A 13,998-nucleotide genomic window follows, 5' to 3' on the forward strand; every position below is an offset into this window, starting at 1 on the left:
GCTCCCTGCTGCCAGCTTGACCTTGTACTTAAATGTTTCACGGCCATCTAAGATTTAACGTTCAGCTGAACTCTCAGTCTCCCCTCCTGTCTGTCTCATCCGAGCAGACAGCTTTTATAGTGTCAGCCCCGTGAGGGCGGGGACTTTCCTGTTTTTGCGCTGCTTTGTCCCCAGTTGCTGTCATGCAATGGGCATCGGTAAGTACTTTGTTGTCGGGATGTCTGAGTGGTACCACCGAACCGTTCACCAGTTGCTTAAGTCTTTGCTTCTCTTCCTCCTTTCTGTATCTTGCTGACAAATCAAATCTGTTATTCCTTAGAAGTATCTCTTAATTCATCCGTTTTTTAAATTTTCAGTACTACTTTGCTAATCTGTGAATTTTATAACTAGTATTCCAGAATCAGCTTTGCTTTTTTTTTTTTTTTTTTTTTTAAAGACTTCATAATTTTGGACATGGAGAGTTCGAGTAGGGGAAGGGGCAACAGGAGAGGGAGACAGAATCTCAAGCAGACTCCCTGCTGAGTCTAGGTACATGGGGCTTGATCTCGTGACCCTGAGATCATGACTTGAGCTGCCGTTTAACCAACTGAGCCACCCATGTGCTGCCCCAAGTTTTGCTGTCTTTCTAATCATTCTTCCACAGCAGCCAGGGAGGTTTTTTAAAGTATAAGCTGTTGGGGCTCCTGGGTGGCTCAGTCTGTTAAGCTGCTGCCTTTGGCTCAGGTCATGATCCCAGGGTCCTGAGATCCAGTCGGGCTCCATGCTCAGTGGAGCCTGCTTCTCTCTCCACCCCTGCCTGCCACTCTGCCTGCATGTGAGCGTGCTCGCTCATGCTCTCTGACAAATAAATAAATAAAAATTTAAAAAAACAAAAACAAAAAACACAACAACCCATAAGTTGTATCTTACTACTCTTCTGCTCAGAACTAATTTTGGATTCCAAATCCTTAAGGTAGCCCAACAGGCTCTTAATCTTTTTTTTTTTTTTTTTTTAAGATTCAGTTTATTTTTCAGAGAGTGTGTAAGCACAAGGAGGGGGAGCAGCCCACAGAGGGAGAAGCAGGCTCCCCACTGAGCCAGGAGCCCAATGTGGGACTCTGTCCTGGGACCCTGGTATTATGTCCCAAGCCAAAGGCAGACACCTAACTGACCCAGCCACCCAGCTGTCCTGAAAGCTATTTTCATATAGCTTTCCAGTTTTGTTTTGTGTTGTCCCCACTTTGGTGAATCTACTGTTAATCTTTACAGTTTCAGGGACTTTTTACACATACTATTCTCTGTTTTGGGAACATACTTAACTCGACATTTTGCCTGGCTATTTCCTACTTAGACTGCGTCTCAGCTTAAAGTTAACTGTTTTTCCAAGGTATATTCCCTGTTCCTCCAAATTTCCTTGATATACAACTTCATATATTCAATACCTTCACATTTATTATGTTCTAACCACATTTTTAAATAATTAGTCATTTATCTGCCTCCCTATCTCAAATATACAGTTTGTAAGACCTGGGACCATATTGTATTATTTACAACCATTTGTACAGTGGTTCTCAAGACATATTTGAGGCTCTCAAAATGTCCACTGAATGAAGGAATAGATTAAGGATGATGAATGCATAAAGGAAATGATATAATGGTTGCAGAAGACAAGCAGGTGTCATCACAGAAGACAAGCAAGAGTTCCGAACAGCAGGTCTGCGAGGTGTCCTGCGAGGTGTCACAGAGGGGAGGACTGAGACCAGGAATAAACATGTTTGGGAGGCAGTGGAACACCGTATTCGAGAAGAGCCAGACAGACCTGGGCTCAAGCATTTTTTTGGTTATTAGCTTATTTTTTCATCTCTGAAAATGGAATCGTAATAGTAACTGAGATCATCTGTGTAACACTAGCATAGAGCTTTGCACATATTAAGAACTCAGCAAATTTTTAGGTTTTTGTTGTTGTTTTGTTTGGTTTTTGTTTTTACTTAACTAATGCTGCATCTCCTGGAAGGACTCAGTTTTGTAGTATTTAATGAATACAGAGTTGATTTTATATTGCTTTGCTAAGTAGTGTTTTATCAAAGTATGCCTATTCCCTTCCAACCTCTAGTGATAGACTAGGTGTCTATACAGAATGGTCTCCAGACTTAGTTGAATTGTTTTCCATAATGGTTTGGTATCTCACAGAACAGAGCCTGTGTTAACTCTGAATTTGTCTATTTTTATCCGATGCATTGTTTGTTACTTGAATGTGAGATTCGTATGGGAGAGGTGGGTGGGCACTAGTCATCACTTTGGAGAGGGCGTAGGGCATGAAGGCGAAAACAAATCTGAGTGATTCCTGATCAAGAATTTGGTATTTGTCTTGTTTGCCCAGGTTTTGTCACGTTGCAGTTCACGGCGGGCCAGCAGTAGGGCATTCATAGATCACTATGAAATGTGATTTACTTGTATATTTGTAGGTAGTATCTAATATGCTGTTAGATTATCATGCTTTGGGGTTCCTGGGTGGCTCAGTTGGCTAAGCATCTGCCTTCGGCTCAGGTCATGACCCAGGGTCCTGGGATCCAGTTCTGCATCGGCTCCCTGCTCAGCAGGAAGTTGGCTTCTCCCTCTGCCACTGCCTGCTGCTGCCCCTGCTCATGCTCTCTTCCTCCCCACCATGAATAGATAGAATCTTAAAAAAAAAAAAAAAAAAAAGGTAATCATGCCTTGTGTTGATATAGTGTATATATCCTATTAATACAATTAGTAACTTTCTTTATTTTTAAGATCTCATTTGTTTATTTGAAAGATGGAGACATCTTGCGCATGCGCACAGGAGTTGGTGGGGAGGGGCAAGAGGGAGAGGGACCAGCGGACTCTCCGCTGAGTGCGGACCCATCCAGGCGCCTTGGTGCTGAGTAATTTTCTAAACAGTTTGTTCACAGCTAAAATGATCTCAGTGAAAGGGCTTCAGGCTATAGATTTAGTATCAGTTTCCTTTGGATTTGGACTAGACTGTTCTGGATGATTTCAGTGATTTGAGGACATCCTATAAATCCCAAAGTTGCAAGTGAGATGAATGTTGAATTTGTCGCTTAGAGCAAAGAGATTCTAGCAGTCTTAGTTCTGTGTTTCTCCTTGGAACTGTATTTTGACTTGGATATTGTAGTAGGAACCAGATTACATTGTGTGACAGCATGTGTCCTTGTCCCTGGATGGAAAACCTAGTGTATATAGATGGAAGAGTATCAGTTACGGAGAACGCTGCATTCAAAGTTCAAAATCAGCATTCTGGCAGCTGGTGTAGGGACTGGTTTTCAAGCAGTTTACATTTAGCAGATAAAAAGCATTCTTTGTTGTGAAGTATCTTCAGAATTTGGGTTTATCTTTACTAGAAACACTTAAATTTGGTATGTGCGGTTTGCCAATCATGCTTTTCCAGTCTCACTGCCTAGATGGATTCACAAAATAGGCGCCTAGGCTCACTATCCTGTCTCCTCTTTGATGAAGTTAGGGAAACATAGAATTTCTCTATTCTTACCTATGTTTCTGGGGTAGTGATCAGTGTTTTCAAATTAGTTCTTTTTTAGTTTATTGATATTCTACTATTTGTATAATAATTTGTGTCACTCAGATTCAGTTTTTCCATTTTAAAATGAAGAGAATCGGGGCGCCTGGGTGGCTCAGTGGGTTAGGCCACTGCCTTCGGCTTGGGTCGTGATCCCAGGGTCCTGGGATCGAGCCCCGCATCGGGCTCTCTGCTCAGCAGGGAGCCTGCTTCCTCCTCTCTCTCTGGCTGCCTCTCTGCCTGCTTGTGATCTCTGTCAAATAAATAAATAAAATCTTTAAAAAATAAATAAATAAATAAAATGAAGAGAATCATGCTCTCCAAATCCTTCTTTGGAATGTGTTAAAAGTGAGTAAGTGCTGGTAAAAATGCTTTTGAGTTCTTTGGAGGAAATACTGAAATTCTGGTTCACATTTATACATATATATGTTAATGTGTTCTGGAATTCCTTCATTATGAAAAGAATTGTAGGGAAATTTAAAAATGTGTGTACTTGTGAGTACTGGATATAAAAGCGATTGTTTCTGTGTAAATTATTTGTTTTTGTTCTAGAACAGGTTTGTTTTCATGAGCGACCGGAAGGGTATACGCAGGTATGTCAGTGCACTAGTCACTTGAAACCCAGGATGGGCATCAAAAATTAAGGAACATGCAGCGCCTGGGTGGCTCAGTTGATTGTGTCCAATTGTTTTTTTTTTTTTTTAATTTAAGATTTATTCAGTTATTTTAGAGAGAGAGAGGCAGAGAACAGGGAGGGGGCAGAGAAAGGGAGAGAATGTATAGCCGCTGAGCCTGGAGCTAGACTTGCGGCTCAATGTCATGGCGCTGAGATCCTGACCTGAGCTGAAATCACGAGTTGGAGGCTTAACATACCAAGCCACTGGGTGTTCCAAGAGTCCAACTCTTGGTCTCAGCTCATGTTTTGATCTCAGGGTCGTGAGTTCAAGACCTATGCTGGAGTCTACACTAGGCGTGGAGCCTACTTTAAAATAGGTAAATAAATAAGAAAGGAGGGGCGCCTGGGTGGCTCAGTGGGTTAAACTCCTCCATCAGGCTCTCTGCTCTGTGGGGAGCCTGCTTCCCTGCTCTATGCCTGCCTCTCTGCCTACTTGTGATCTCTTTCTCTGTCAAATAAAGAAATAGAATCTTAAAAAAAAAAATTTACAAAATAAAAAGAAGAAACATGGGAGAAAAGAAATAGAAAAGGAACAAAATAAAGCCAGTAAGATATGTCCCACAAAAAAACATGCAATTAATTCAAATAATTATTGAACACCTGCTATATGCCAGGTGTAGTTTTAGGTGCTAGGATGTTACATTGAACTAAACTGACAAAAAACCCAGCTCCTGGAGGCACTTTTATATCCCAGTGGGAAGGTATCAACAGTAAATAAATGCGTCGTTCCCCAGATTGTGAGAAGCGCCATGGAGGAAAAGAAAACAGGATCGAGTGTTGGAAGAAGATGGTGACATGAGTAGTTTTCAGTTTTATAAAGGATTGTCAGGGATTGCCTGTTCCAGGAGGTTACATTTAGGCAAAGGTGAAGGACATGAAAGAGCAAATCATGCAATTATCTGGGGAAAGAATGTTCTAGTCAGAATAATAATTGCAAAGGTCTTGTGGTAGGAGTATTTTACTTTGATGAAGAGAAGACGGCTTCTGACCCCCCTTCTGGGAAGTAAGTGGGGAGTTTGGTAGGAGACGGAGGAGAGGCAGAGCGGACTATAGGGCAGAGTAAATAGAGCCTTTAGACCCTCGGAAGGACTTTGACTCCCACTTGGAGTGGGATGGGAAAGGGTGGAAAGGGTGTGGAGCAGAGCAAGGACAGGATGGGACACAGCTTTAAGGATCACCTGGCTGCTGAGTTGAGGAGATTAAGGAGATACGGAGGGCCAAGCTGCAGGCGAAGCTGCGGGCGGCCAGTGGAGAGACGACTCCTGGGTGGTCCAGGTGCTGGACGAGCAGTGGCTCTGAGCGGCAGCTGTCACCGCAGGGTGCGCTGCTCGGAAGGCAGAGCAGTCTGCTGACAATGGGCGTGTGAGTCCCGAGGGAGAAAGGAGTTCAAGGAGGTTAGGAAGTTTCAGCCCAACTATTTCCAGCAGGAGTTGCATTCATACGCCGAGATGAGGAAGCCCGTGGGAAGAACGGACGGACGGGGACGGGGATGAGGTAGAAGAGGACTTGATTGGAAGCAGACGAAGCGTGTGGTGTCTAACCAGTAGACATCTAGGCAGTGTGTTGGGCAGGCAGTTAGATACAGGGTTCTGGGGTTCTAGGAAGAGGTCCCAGCTGGCCTCTATCTAGTGATAGAAACTTGTAAATCAACAATGTTGGATGGAATACAAGGCCGAAAGATTGGATTTGTTCATTTAGCAATAAGCGTAGATGGGGAAGGGAAGAGTGTGCCCTCGGGTGCTCCGGTGTTTAATGTTGGGGGGGAGAAGGGGAGACTGGTAAAGGAGACTGAGGGTGACTAGCCAGTAAGGCAGAAGAATCCAGAATGGACGCCTGGAAGTCAGTGTGGAGATGATGGGGCTGTTCCGCTGTGTCATGTTCTGTGACAAGGTCAAGTAGAGGACTGAGAACTGACCGGTGTGCTTAGTAGTATAGAGTATGTCAGTGTCCTTGGCCAGCATTTTATTTGGAGAGGTGGTGGTGAAACTATGATTGGTGCGTTTCAAAGAAAAAAGGTGAGGATTTAGCGATGGCAAAGTGGACTGCTCTTTGAAGAAGCTTTGTTTTGAGAGGGGGCAGAGAAATGCGAAGCTGGTAGAAGATAGAGGGTCAAGAGGAGTTTTCTTAGATGAGAAATACTGTAGTATGTTTTCATGCTGACTGGTATTATCCAGAGGAAAAAGGAGAAGTGAATGGTGCAAGGGAGAAAGGATAGTTGTCCTAGTAAAGCTCTTGAGAAGGCAAGGATAGGGTAGGCCTAGTGCTTGAGGGGAGGGGTTAGAAGTGTATGTATTTTTAAATTATTGTTATCTTTTTTTTTTTTAAGCTTTTATTTATTTATTTGATAGGCAGAGATCACAAGTAGGCAGAGAGGCAGGCAGAGAGAGAGAGAGGAGGAAGCAAGCTCCCTGCCGAGCAGAGAGCCTGATGCGGGGCTCGATCCCAGGACCCTGAGATCATGACCTGAGCTGAAGGCAGAGGCTTTAACCCACTGAGCCACCCAGGCGTCCCTATTGTTATCTTCTTAAGTAGGCTCCAAGCTGGGCCTGGACTCCCAACGTGAGATCCCAACCTGAGATCAAAACCTGAGCCAAGACGGGGAGTGGGATGCTTAATGGACTGAGCCACCCAGGTGGCCCAGTATTTGAGGATCGCAGGGAAGGCAGAATCTGCAGGAACACACACACAGCAGGTGGGTAGGTGTCAATATGGTGGAGCTTGTGGCAGTTTCCTTCTGATTGTTCCTGCTGTCGACGTCAGGTTGGAAGCAGAGTCAGTGAGGCTGGAGATGACTTCAAGTTGTTGTGTAGGAGAGTGATCGAGACAGGTTTTAGCACGAAGGGTCCAGTCGGGGTTAGCGTTCAGGAATGTAAAATGAGTTCAGTGAACATGATTGTTTTTCTTAGACCAGCTTTGACGGTACAGAGACAGGAAGGAGGAGGTATAAGATACAATTTTGAAGCTGTTGCTAGGGGGATTAAGATACTGTAGTAGGCTTACAGAAAACGCCTCTGTGAAATACATACAGTGAACATTTGAGATAAAACTTGTGCATGGGACTCTTACAGCGCAGGGTGACGTCACATGAGAAAGGAGAGGAGAACCATTTCTGCACGCCAGACGCTACGTTATAAGCCATCGGGGCCTTAAAATTCATTCATTCAGCTATTGAGTGGGCACTACTGTATGTGCTGTTCACTGTTCTGGGTGCTGGGAAATAGCTGTGAACAAACCAGAAGAGGTCCCTACCCCAATGAAGCTTAACACTGTCATTATAGCCTTTGGGGGGGGGGGGGATAGTTACAGTCTTCTTTTGAGATGTAGATGACAAATATGGAAGAAGGGGAAAAAAGCTGATTACTCAAATTGTAGTCCTGTATGGATAAAGGTACTCAGGGAAGGATCAGGTCAGTGCAAGCTTAAATGTAAGTATTAAGACATAAGTCCACAAAGCACCATGCAAAAGTTTGGGTTTTGCTTTTAGAAAGATAGTGTAGGTTGGGTTACTTCCACCCAAGCTGGTGGTGGTTAGAGCAGAGCTCTTTCATCAAGCACAGCAATATTTTTGCATTGAAATGTAGGACTGTTTTCAAAAACTTGTAATTAAGACCAAAACGGATCCCAATCAGGTCTGTCACTCAGGTTTTGTCACTAGTGAGTAATGAAAAAGATTGTGGTTCTCAGTGTTTTTAATTCCAGGATTGTGAACCCATTGCGGACAAAGTAGGACTTTGTACTTTTATTTTTAATTTTTTTAAAATTTTATTATTTTTTTTAAAGATTTTATTTATTTATTTGACAGAGATTACAAGTAAGCAGAGAGGCAGTCAGAGAGAGGAGGAAGCAGGCTCCCTTCCCAGCAGAGAGCCTGATGTCGGGCTCGATCCCAGGACCCCGGGATCATGACCTGAGCCGAAGGCAGAGGCTTTAACCCACTGAGCCACCCAGGTGCCCCTACTTTTAATTTTTTAAAATTAATTTATTAGATACAGAGTGAGAAAGAAAGCGGTGGGGCGGGGAAGCGGGCGGGGCGGCAGAGGGAGAGGAAGAAGCAGACTCCCCGCAGAGGAGGGAGCCTGACAGGGTTCTTGATCCCAGGATCCCAGGGTCATGACCTACCCCAGAAGGCAGTCACTTAACCAACTGAGCCACCCAGGTGCCCCCAGACTTTGTACTTTGAGAGGGAAAGAGAACACATGGCACAGAAGCAGAAATGAACATGATTTGTCAGGGACAGTAAGGAGACCGAATTGGCGACGGTATAGGGGATGTGTGTTGGGAAGTAAGGACAAGCAAGTTTGCATACTTCCCAGCCGAATTATGAACAGCCTCGAAAATTTCTATGCAGCGTTAGCAAGAATTATCAGAGTGAGCTGATGGAAAGGTTACCCCCGCGCCTGTTCTTGTGGATGAACAGAGTGCGAACAGACTTGGGAGTTTAGTCAGTTGGCTGGCATTTACTGAACACGTAATGTGCTGCTGCTACCGTTAGTAATGATAATTGATCATTGGTGCTTTCTCTTGAAGCCTTACTGTGTTGCCAGGCGTTGGACTATGTATTTCACTTACATTCCTATACAAGGTGTGAAGTAGCTATATGATCTTTGTCCTTGAGAATCTTACAGTCTCGTTGGAAAGAAGTCTTAAGGCACAGAGTTTAAACTATGAAATTCTCCGCTTCATAAAGGGAATGTTCTAAGGAATAGGATGGTCTTTTTTCAGATACTTGTCCTGGATCTTTATTGGATATATGCTTAGAGTAAAGGCTAGTCTGTCAGTCTTCAAGAGTAGTGAATTATTTTGGTTCTGTATTTGTTCGTCAGTCAGCCTTGTGATTATCTGGTAATCTGGTTTCCTGAAGGTCTTTCTCTGTGACAAGGGAGGTTGCCCGGGTACTTTATTTATATTTGCAAGTTAGGTACACATCTCATAATAATTTGCTTGTTTATATTTTATGAATTTGGAAAAATATTTATGGATTTGGTGGATTAAAGCATGCCAACTGACTACTTACTATTAGGAAAACTTGTAAAATTTCTGGTTTTCAAAGATTTTATAACAAGTGTTATAAATCATTTATCTAACAATTTTTTAATGTTTGTCTTTCTTACTAGAGTATAAGTTTCGTAAATTTAGGAACTGGGTCTATTTTGTTGAGTACTGTGTTTCCAGGTTATTGCACAATACCCGGCATATGATAGGAGTTCAGAAATATTTTTGAATGAATGAATGAGTGAATGAATTCAGAATTTAATTGTGCACCAGGAGCGGAGAGGACTCCATCCTGAGTCCTGGCCTGAAAAGCTCAAAACCTCTTAGAAACGTTGGAGCCGTAACAGTCCATCACGTGTATTCCTACGACTTGTTTATGACATCTGTAGAATAAGCTTATTCTAAAATTTTAAATTTATTTATAACTAAATTAATTTAGATTCATTTTGTACTGTATTTTGGTTCATTTTAACTGGGATTTGGGGTTCTTCCTGACCTCCTTGTCCCTCTCCCTTTGTGCCCATTTTTTCATATTAATCAGTGGTTGCTTTCTGTTCTCATGAGTTTTGTTATGGTTTATTCTGCAGAGAAAGAGATGCTGCATGCAAGTTTTGAAGATCCCTGCTTTTTATGGAACGCAGTTCTGTAAAATTTTCATAAGCTTCTTCGGCAATAACAGACACTTGTGATGGACCCTAGGAATACTGCTATGTTAGGATTGGGTTCTGACTCCGAAGGGTTTTCGAGGAGGAGTCCCTCTGCCGCGGGCACCGGCACAGCGGGGAGCGCGAGAGCAGCGGAGCCCGAGAGCCCCGGTCCCGGCCGAGGGGACGAGGACCTGCGCCAGTGGCCCCGGGCACGGGGCGGCGAGGCCGGCCTGGAGGACGGTCTGAGCGGCGCACAGCAGCAGTTTTCAGTGAAAGAAACAAACTTCTCAGAAGGAAACTTAAAGTTGAAAATTGGCCTTCAGGCTAAGAGAACTAAAAAGCCTCCAAAGAACTTGGAGAACTATGTGTGTCGGCCTGCCGTAAAAACAAGCAGCAAGCACCCGAGGAAAGCACTTAAGAGCGGGAAGATGACGGGCGAGAAGAGCGAGCGCTGCCCTTCCAAACGGGTGAGTCGGGGCAGTCGGCCTGCTGCCCGCAGTGCCCGGTCTGCCGCCCGCTCTCCTCCCGGGCAGTCCGGTCGCGAGCTCCGTGTTCCGAGTCTGTGGGACACGGCCGGAGGCTGCGAGGCTGGCCGGGCACGGGCAGGGCAGCGCTGGCGCTTGTGTTCGTGGGGCGGGTGTGCGAGGCGGGGACCGGCTCGTGCGGGCTGCGTGTGCAGGACAAGCCGCCCGTCTACTCCCGTGGTGGGCAGACGGGCGGAGAAGAAACTGAGGCTCAAAGATGTTAAACGGTCATGAAACTGCTTACCTTTGAAGGTGGCGGTAAGGATCCAGTTCGCTACCATGTTAAAAGCTTTTGTGGGTTTTTGGGTTTGGTTTGGTTTTTGGTTCTGGTCTTGTTTTGTTTTGGTTTGTTTTGTTTTTAGGAGAAGGAGGGAGAGAGTGTGAGGGGTAGGGGAGAGGCAGAGGGTGAGGGAGAGAGAGAATCTTAAGCGGGGCTTGATCTCACAACCCTGAGGTTGTCACCTGAACCGAAATGAAGAGTCACACACTTAACTAACTGAGCCACCCAGGCGCCGCATATGTTGAAAGCTTTTGTAAAATGAATTATTTAATACAAGGATTAATTCCTGTCACTCAAAGCAAGTTGATACATTAAAAATTGTCCCCTCTTTTTTTCTCTAATTTATTTCTTTTTATTTTTTATTTTTTTGTCCCCTCTTTCTCATAGGCTATCCAAATACAGGAACTAATTTTTCAGGGTGCCTGCATGGCTCAGTCGGTTCAGCTGACTGTGTTTGGCTCGGGTCGTGATCCTGGGATCCTGCGATTGAGTCCTGCGTTGGGCTCTCTGCTCAGCGGGGAACGTGCTTCTCTCCTTCTGCTGCTCACCATGTTTGTACTCCCACTGTCTCTCTCTCTCTCTCTCTCTCTCTCTCTCTCAAATAAATAAATAAATCTTCAAAAAAAATACACTAATTTTTCTTAACCCTATTTATTCTCTGCTGTAAAGATTCTAGATTTGTTTTAGGTTATGTGTTGATCACAAGTTTTAGTCTTTTTTTTTTTTTTTAATTTTAGGTTATGTGTTGATCACAAGTTTTAGTCTTTTTCTTTTTTTTTTTTTTTACGTTTTTTGTATTAATTAGAGATCGCGAGAGCGAGCCCAAGCAGGGGGTGGGGTTGGGAGAAAAGAGAGAAGCGGGCTCTGAGCTGAGTAAGGAGCCCGACACGGGGCTCAGTCCCATGATCCTGGGATCATGACCTGACCCGAAGTCAGCTTGATGCCTAACCAACTGAGCCACCCAGGCTCCTCTAGCCATTTCATACAATATTTAATTTCAGGCGATGGGCACCATATGTGCCCACTTGCATATTTAAATTATTTGTAAATATAAGTAAAACAATGAATCGAGGTAGAAACACTTGGCTTAACATTTTGGCTAAAATTTTGAAATATTGCTACATAAAATCACTTGATTTTTACTGATTACTTAACATCAAATTCATGTGCTTTCTGCATGTTAGCAGAAACCATAATGATGCAGGCTTTTTGTTCTTCAAATTGCTGTGGCATCCAGAAATTTTTAATAGTTGCTATTCTTCAAAGATCATAGGCATATAAAGTAGCTTGGGGTGTTTTGTTGATAAAATGAACTGTGAGTGAGTGAGATGAGAAGCCAGGGAAGAAATGGGTGTTCTACCAATATTTGCAAAAATGAACTCAATGAATCTTCGCTAACCTGGGTAACCTCCCCTGAGCCTTATTTTCCTCATGAACTCAAGGATTTCCTGCTGAACTCAAGGATTTTCATAAGGTTGTTTGAAAAAGATTTTTATCTGGCTTTTTTCCTTGAAACAATGTTAGAGCTTATCTTCTACAGCTGGTTTGTAAAAGTCTCCAGTATGATGGTCTTTTGTAATGTTTCTGCAGTCGTGTTTTTTTTCTTTTTTAAATAGTTCACGCTGATGACGAGGTCTTGTACTCAGTGGATTTTACCTGCAGCACACACTCACTCTTGGCATGGGGTGGTTGCGATCGTGTATCTTGTTACGAGTAGTCCGTGGTTTCCAAGCCCGGGAACAGAACTGCTAGTCATAAGGTGATGTTTATTTTTCAGGCAGCTACTTTAGCACAGGATGTTGGGTGTGTTAGTAAACTTTGCATTAGTGCTTCAGGAGTGGAAAGGGCATGCACAGGCTATGCAGTCAGAACCCAGTTGAAATCCTGGCTTAACAACCACACATAAGCAGCTTGCTTTCTCTCACTCACACGTGGTCTACTCATTCATAGTGCGGGAGTAGGGATGCCCTTCCTCAGTGGCTGTATGCAGAATTAGATTTATATGAAGCGTCTGGCATGCGATAGGTTCCTGTGAATGTTTTCTTTCCCTTGTTACAGCCTGAGGTAGGGCTTTATGTGACGTGCGGTCCCTGCGCTGTCTTTGCGACGGGGCGGTCCGCTCCGGATCCAGGTTTGTGTTTTTGCGTAGCTCTGACCAGCTTCTCAGACGAGTTCATCTCTCGAAAAAGACTAAGAATCTTTGGCTAAGGAAGGAAAGAGGGACTATTACGAGGCATGTTGTAGTCTCTAAAACAGGCCTTTACCAAATGCACCTGGAACATTTACCCCCAATTCTTTAAAAGCAGTTGGGTTTTTGTCAGTGTTGCTTTTAAAGCAGATCTTACACAGTGCCTGTGTGGCTCAGTCAGTTGTGTCCAACTCTTGGTTTCAGCTCAGATCGTGGTCTCAGGGTTGTGAGATCGAGCCCCGTGTTTGGCTCTGTGCTGAGCATGGAGCCTGCTTAGGATTTTCTGTCTCCTTCTCTCCTTCCCTAAAAAAATAAAATAAAAAATAAAGCAAATATTAGGCCTTACATTTCTTTCTATTTTTTTTTTTTAAAGATTTTATGTATTTATTTGACAGACAGAGATCACAAGTAGATGGAGAGGCAGGCAGAGAGAGAGAGAGGGAAGCAGGCTCCCTGCTGAGCAGAGAGCCCTATGCGGGACTCGATCCCAGGACCCTGAGATCATGACCTGAGCCGAAGGCAGCGGCTTAACCCACTGAGCCACCCAGGCGCCCCAGGCCTTACATTTCTAATGAAAACATAGATCATATATTTTATCTCTCCATTTATTTTCTGTTTTGGCAGTATTCAGAAAGCAAACACAAGACCCTCTAGAAAAAAATAAAGTATTTGCTGTTATGATTAGTATTGAATGATTGGTAACTGTATATGTAATTTTTTAAACTGTTTATGTAATTTTAAAAAGCAAAACCCAAGTTTAGTTCCATGAGTAAAATTTTTCCTTTTCTTGAATTATGTGACATACTGTTAAATTTATAGTAGTTTACTCATTAGCTCTGTGATTTTTTTTTAAGATTTTATTTATTTATTTGATAGAGATCACAAGCAGGCAGAGAGAGGGGGGAAAGCAGGCTCCCCAATGAACAGAGAGCCCGATGCGGACTCGATCCCAGGACCCTGAGATCATGACCTGAGCTGAAGGCAGAGGCTTAACCCACTGAGCCACCCAGGCGACCCTGAACTCTGTTATTTAGAGGGATTCAGATACATCAACTAATTTACGAAAAATTGCAATTCATTGTTTAGGATCTGGCACATTAATAATTGGAGTTTGAAGTTTAGTTCATTCTTTTGAGAAAATATTAGAGGATGATGC

The 13,998-nt window shown here is 43.6% G+C and overlaps 1 protein-coding gene across 5 annotated transcripts in view; it reads left to right on the forward strand.

The window, feature by feature from the left end:
• ASH1L (ASH1 like histone lysine methyltransferase) overlaps positions 1-13,998 on the forward strand; it is a 174,162-nt gene that overhangs the window by 19,398 nt on the left and 140,766 nt on the right. For all 5 annotated transcript variants that reach the window (XM_082703453.1, XM_082703455.1, XM_082703457.1 and 2 more), the window contains one exon: positions 9,791-10,317. In XM_082703453.1, coding sequence (XP_082559579.1) covers positions 9,892-10,317 — 426 coding nt within the window. In that variant the 5' untranslated portion in view covers positions 9,791-9,891. The remainder of the gene's footprint in view (positions 1-9,790; positions 10,318-13,998) is intronic.

The sequence above is a fragment of the Mustela nivalis genome, assembly GCF_964662115.1.
Source record: "Mustela nivalis genome assembly, chromosome: 16".
NCBI lineage: Eukaryota > Metazoa > Chordata > Mammalia > Carnivora > Mustelidae > Mustela > Mustela nivalis.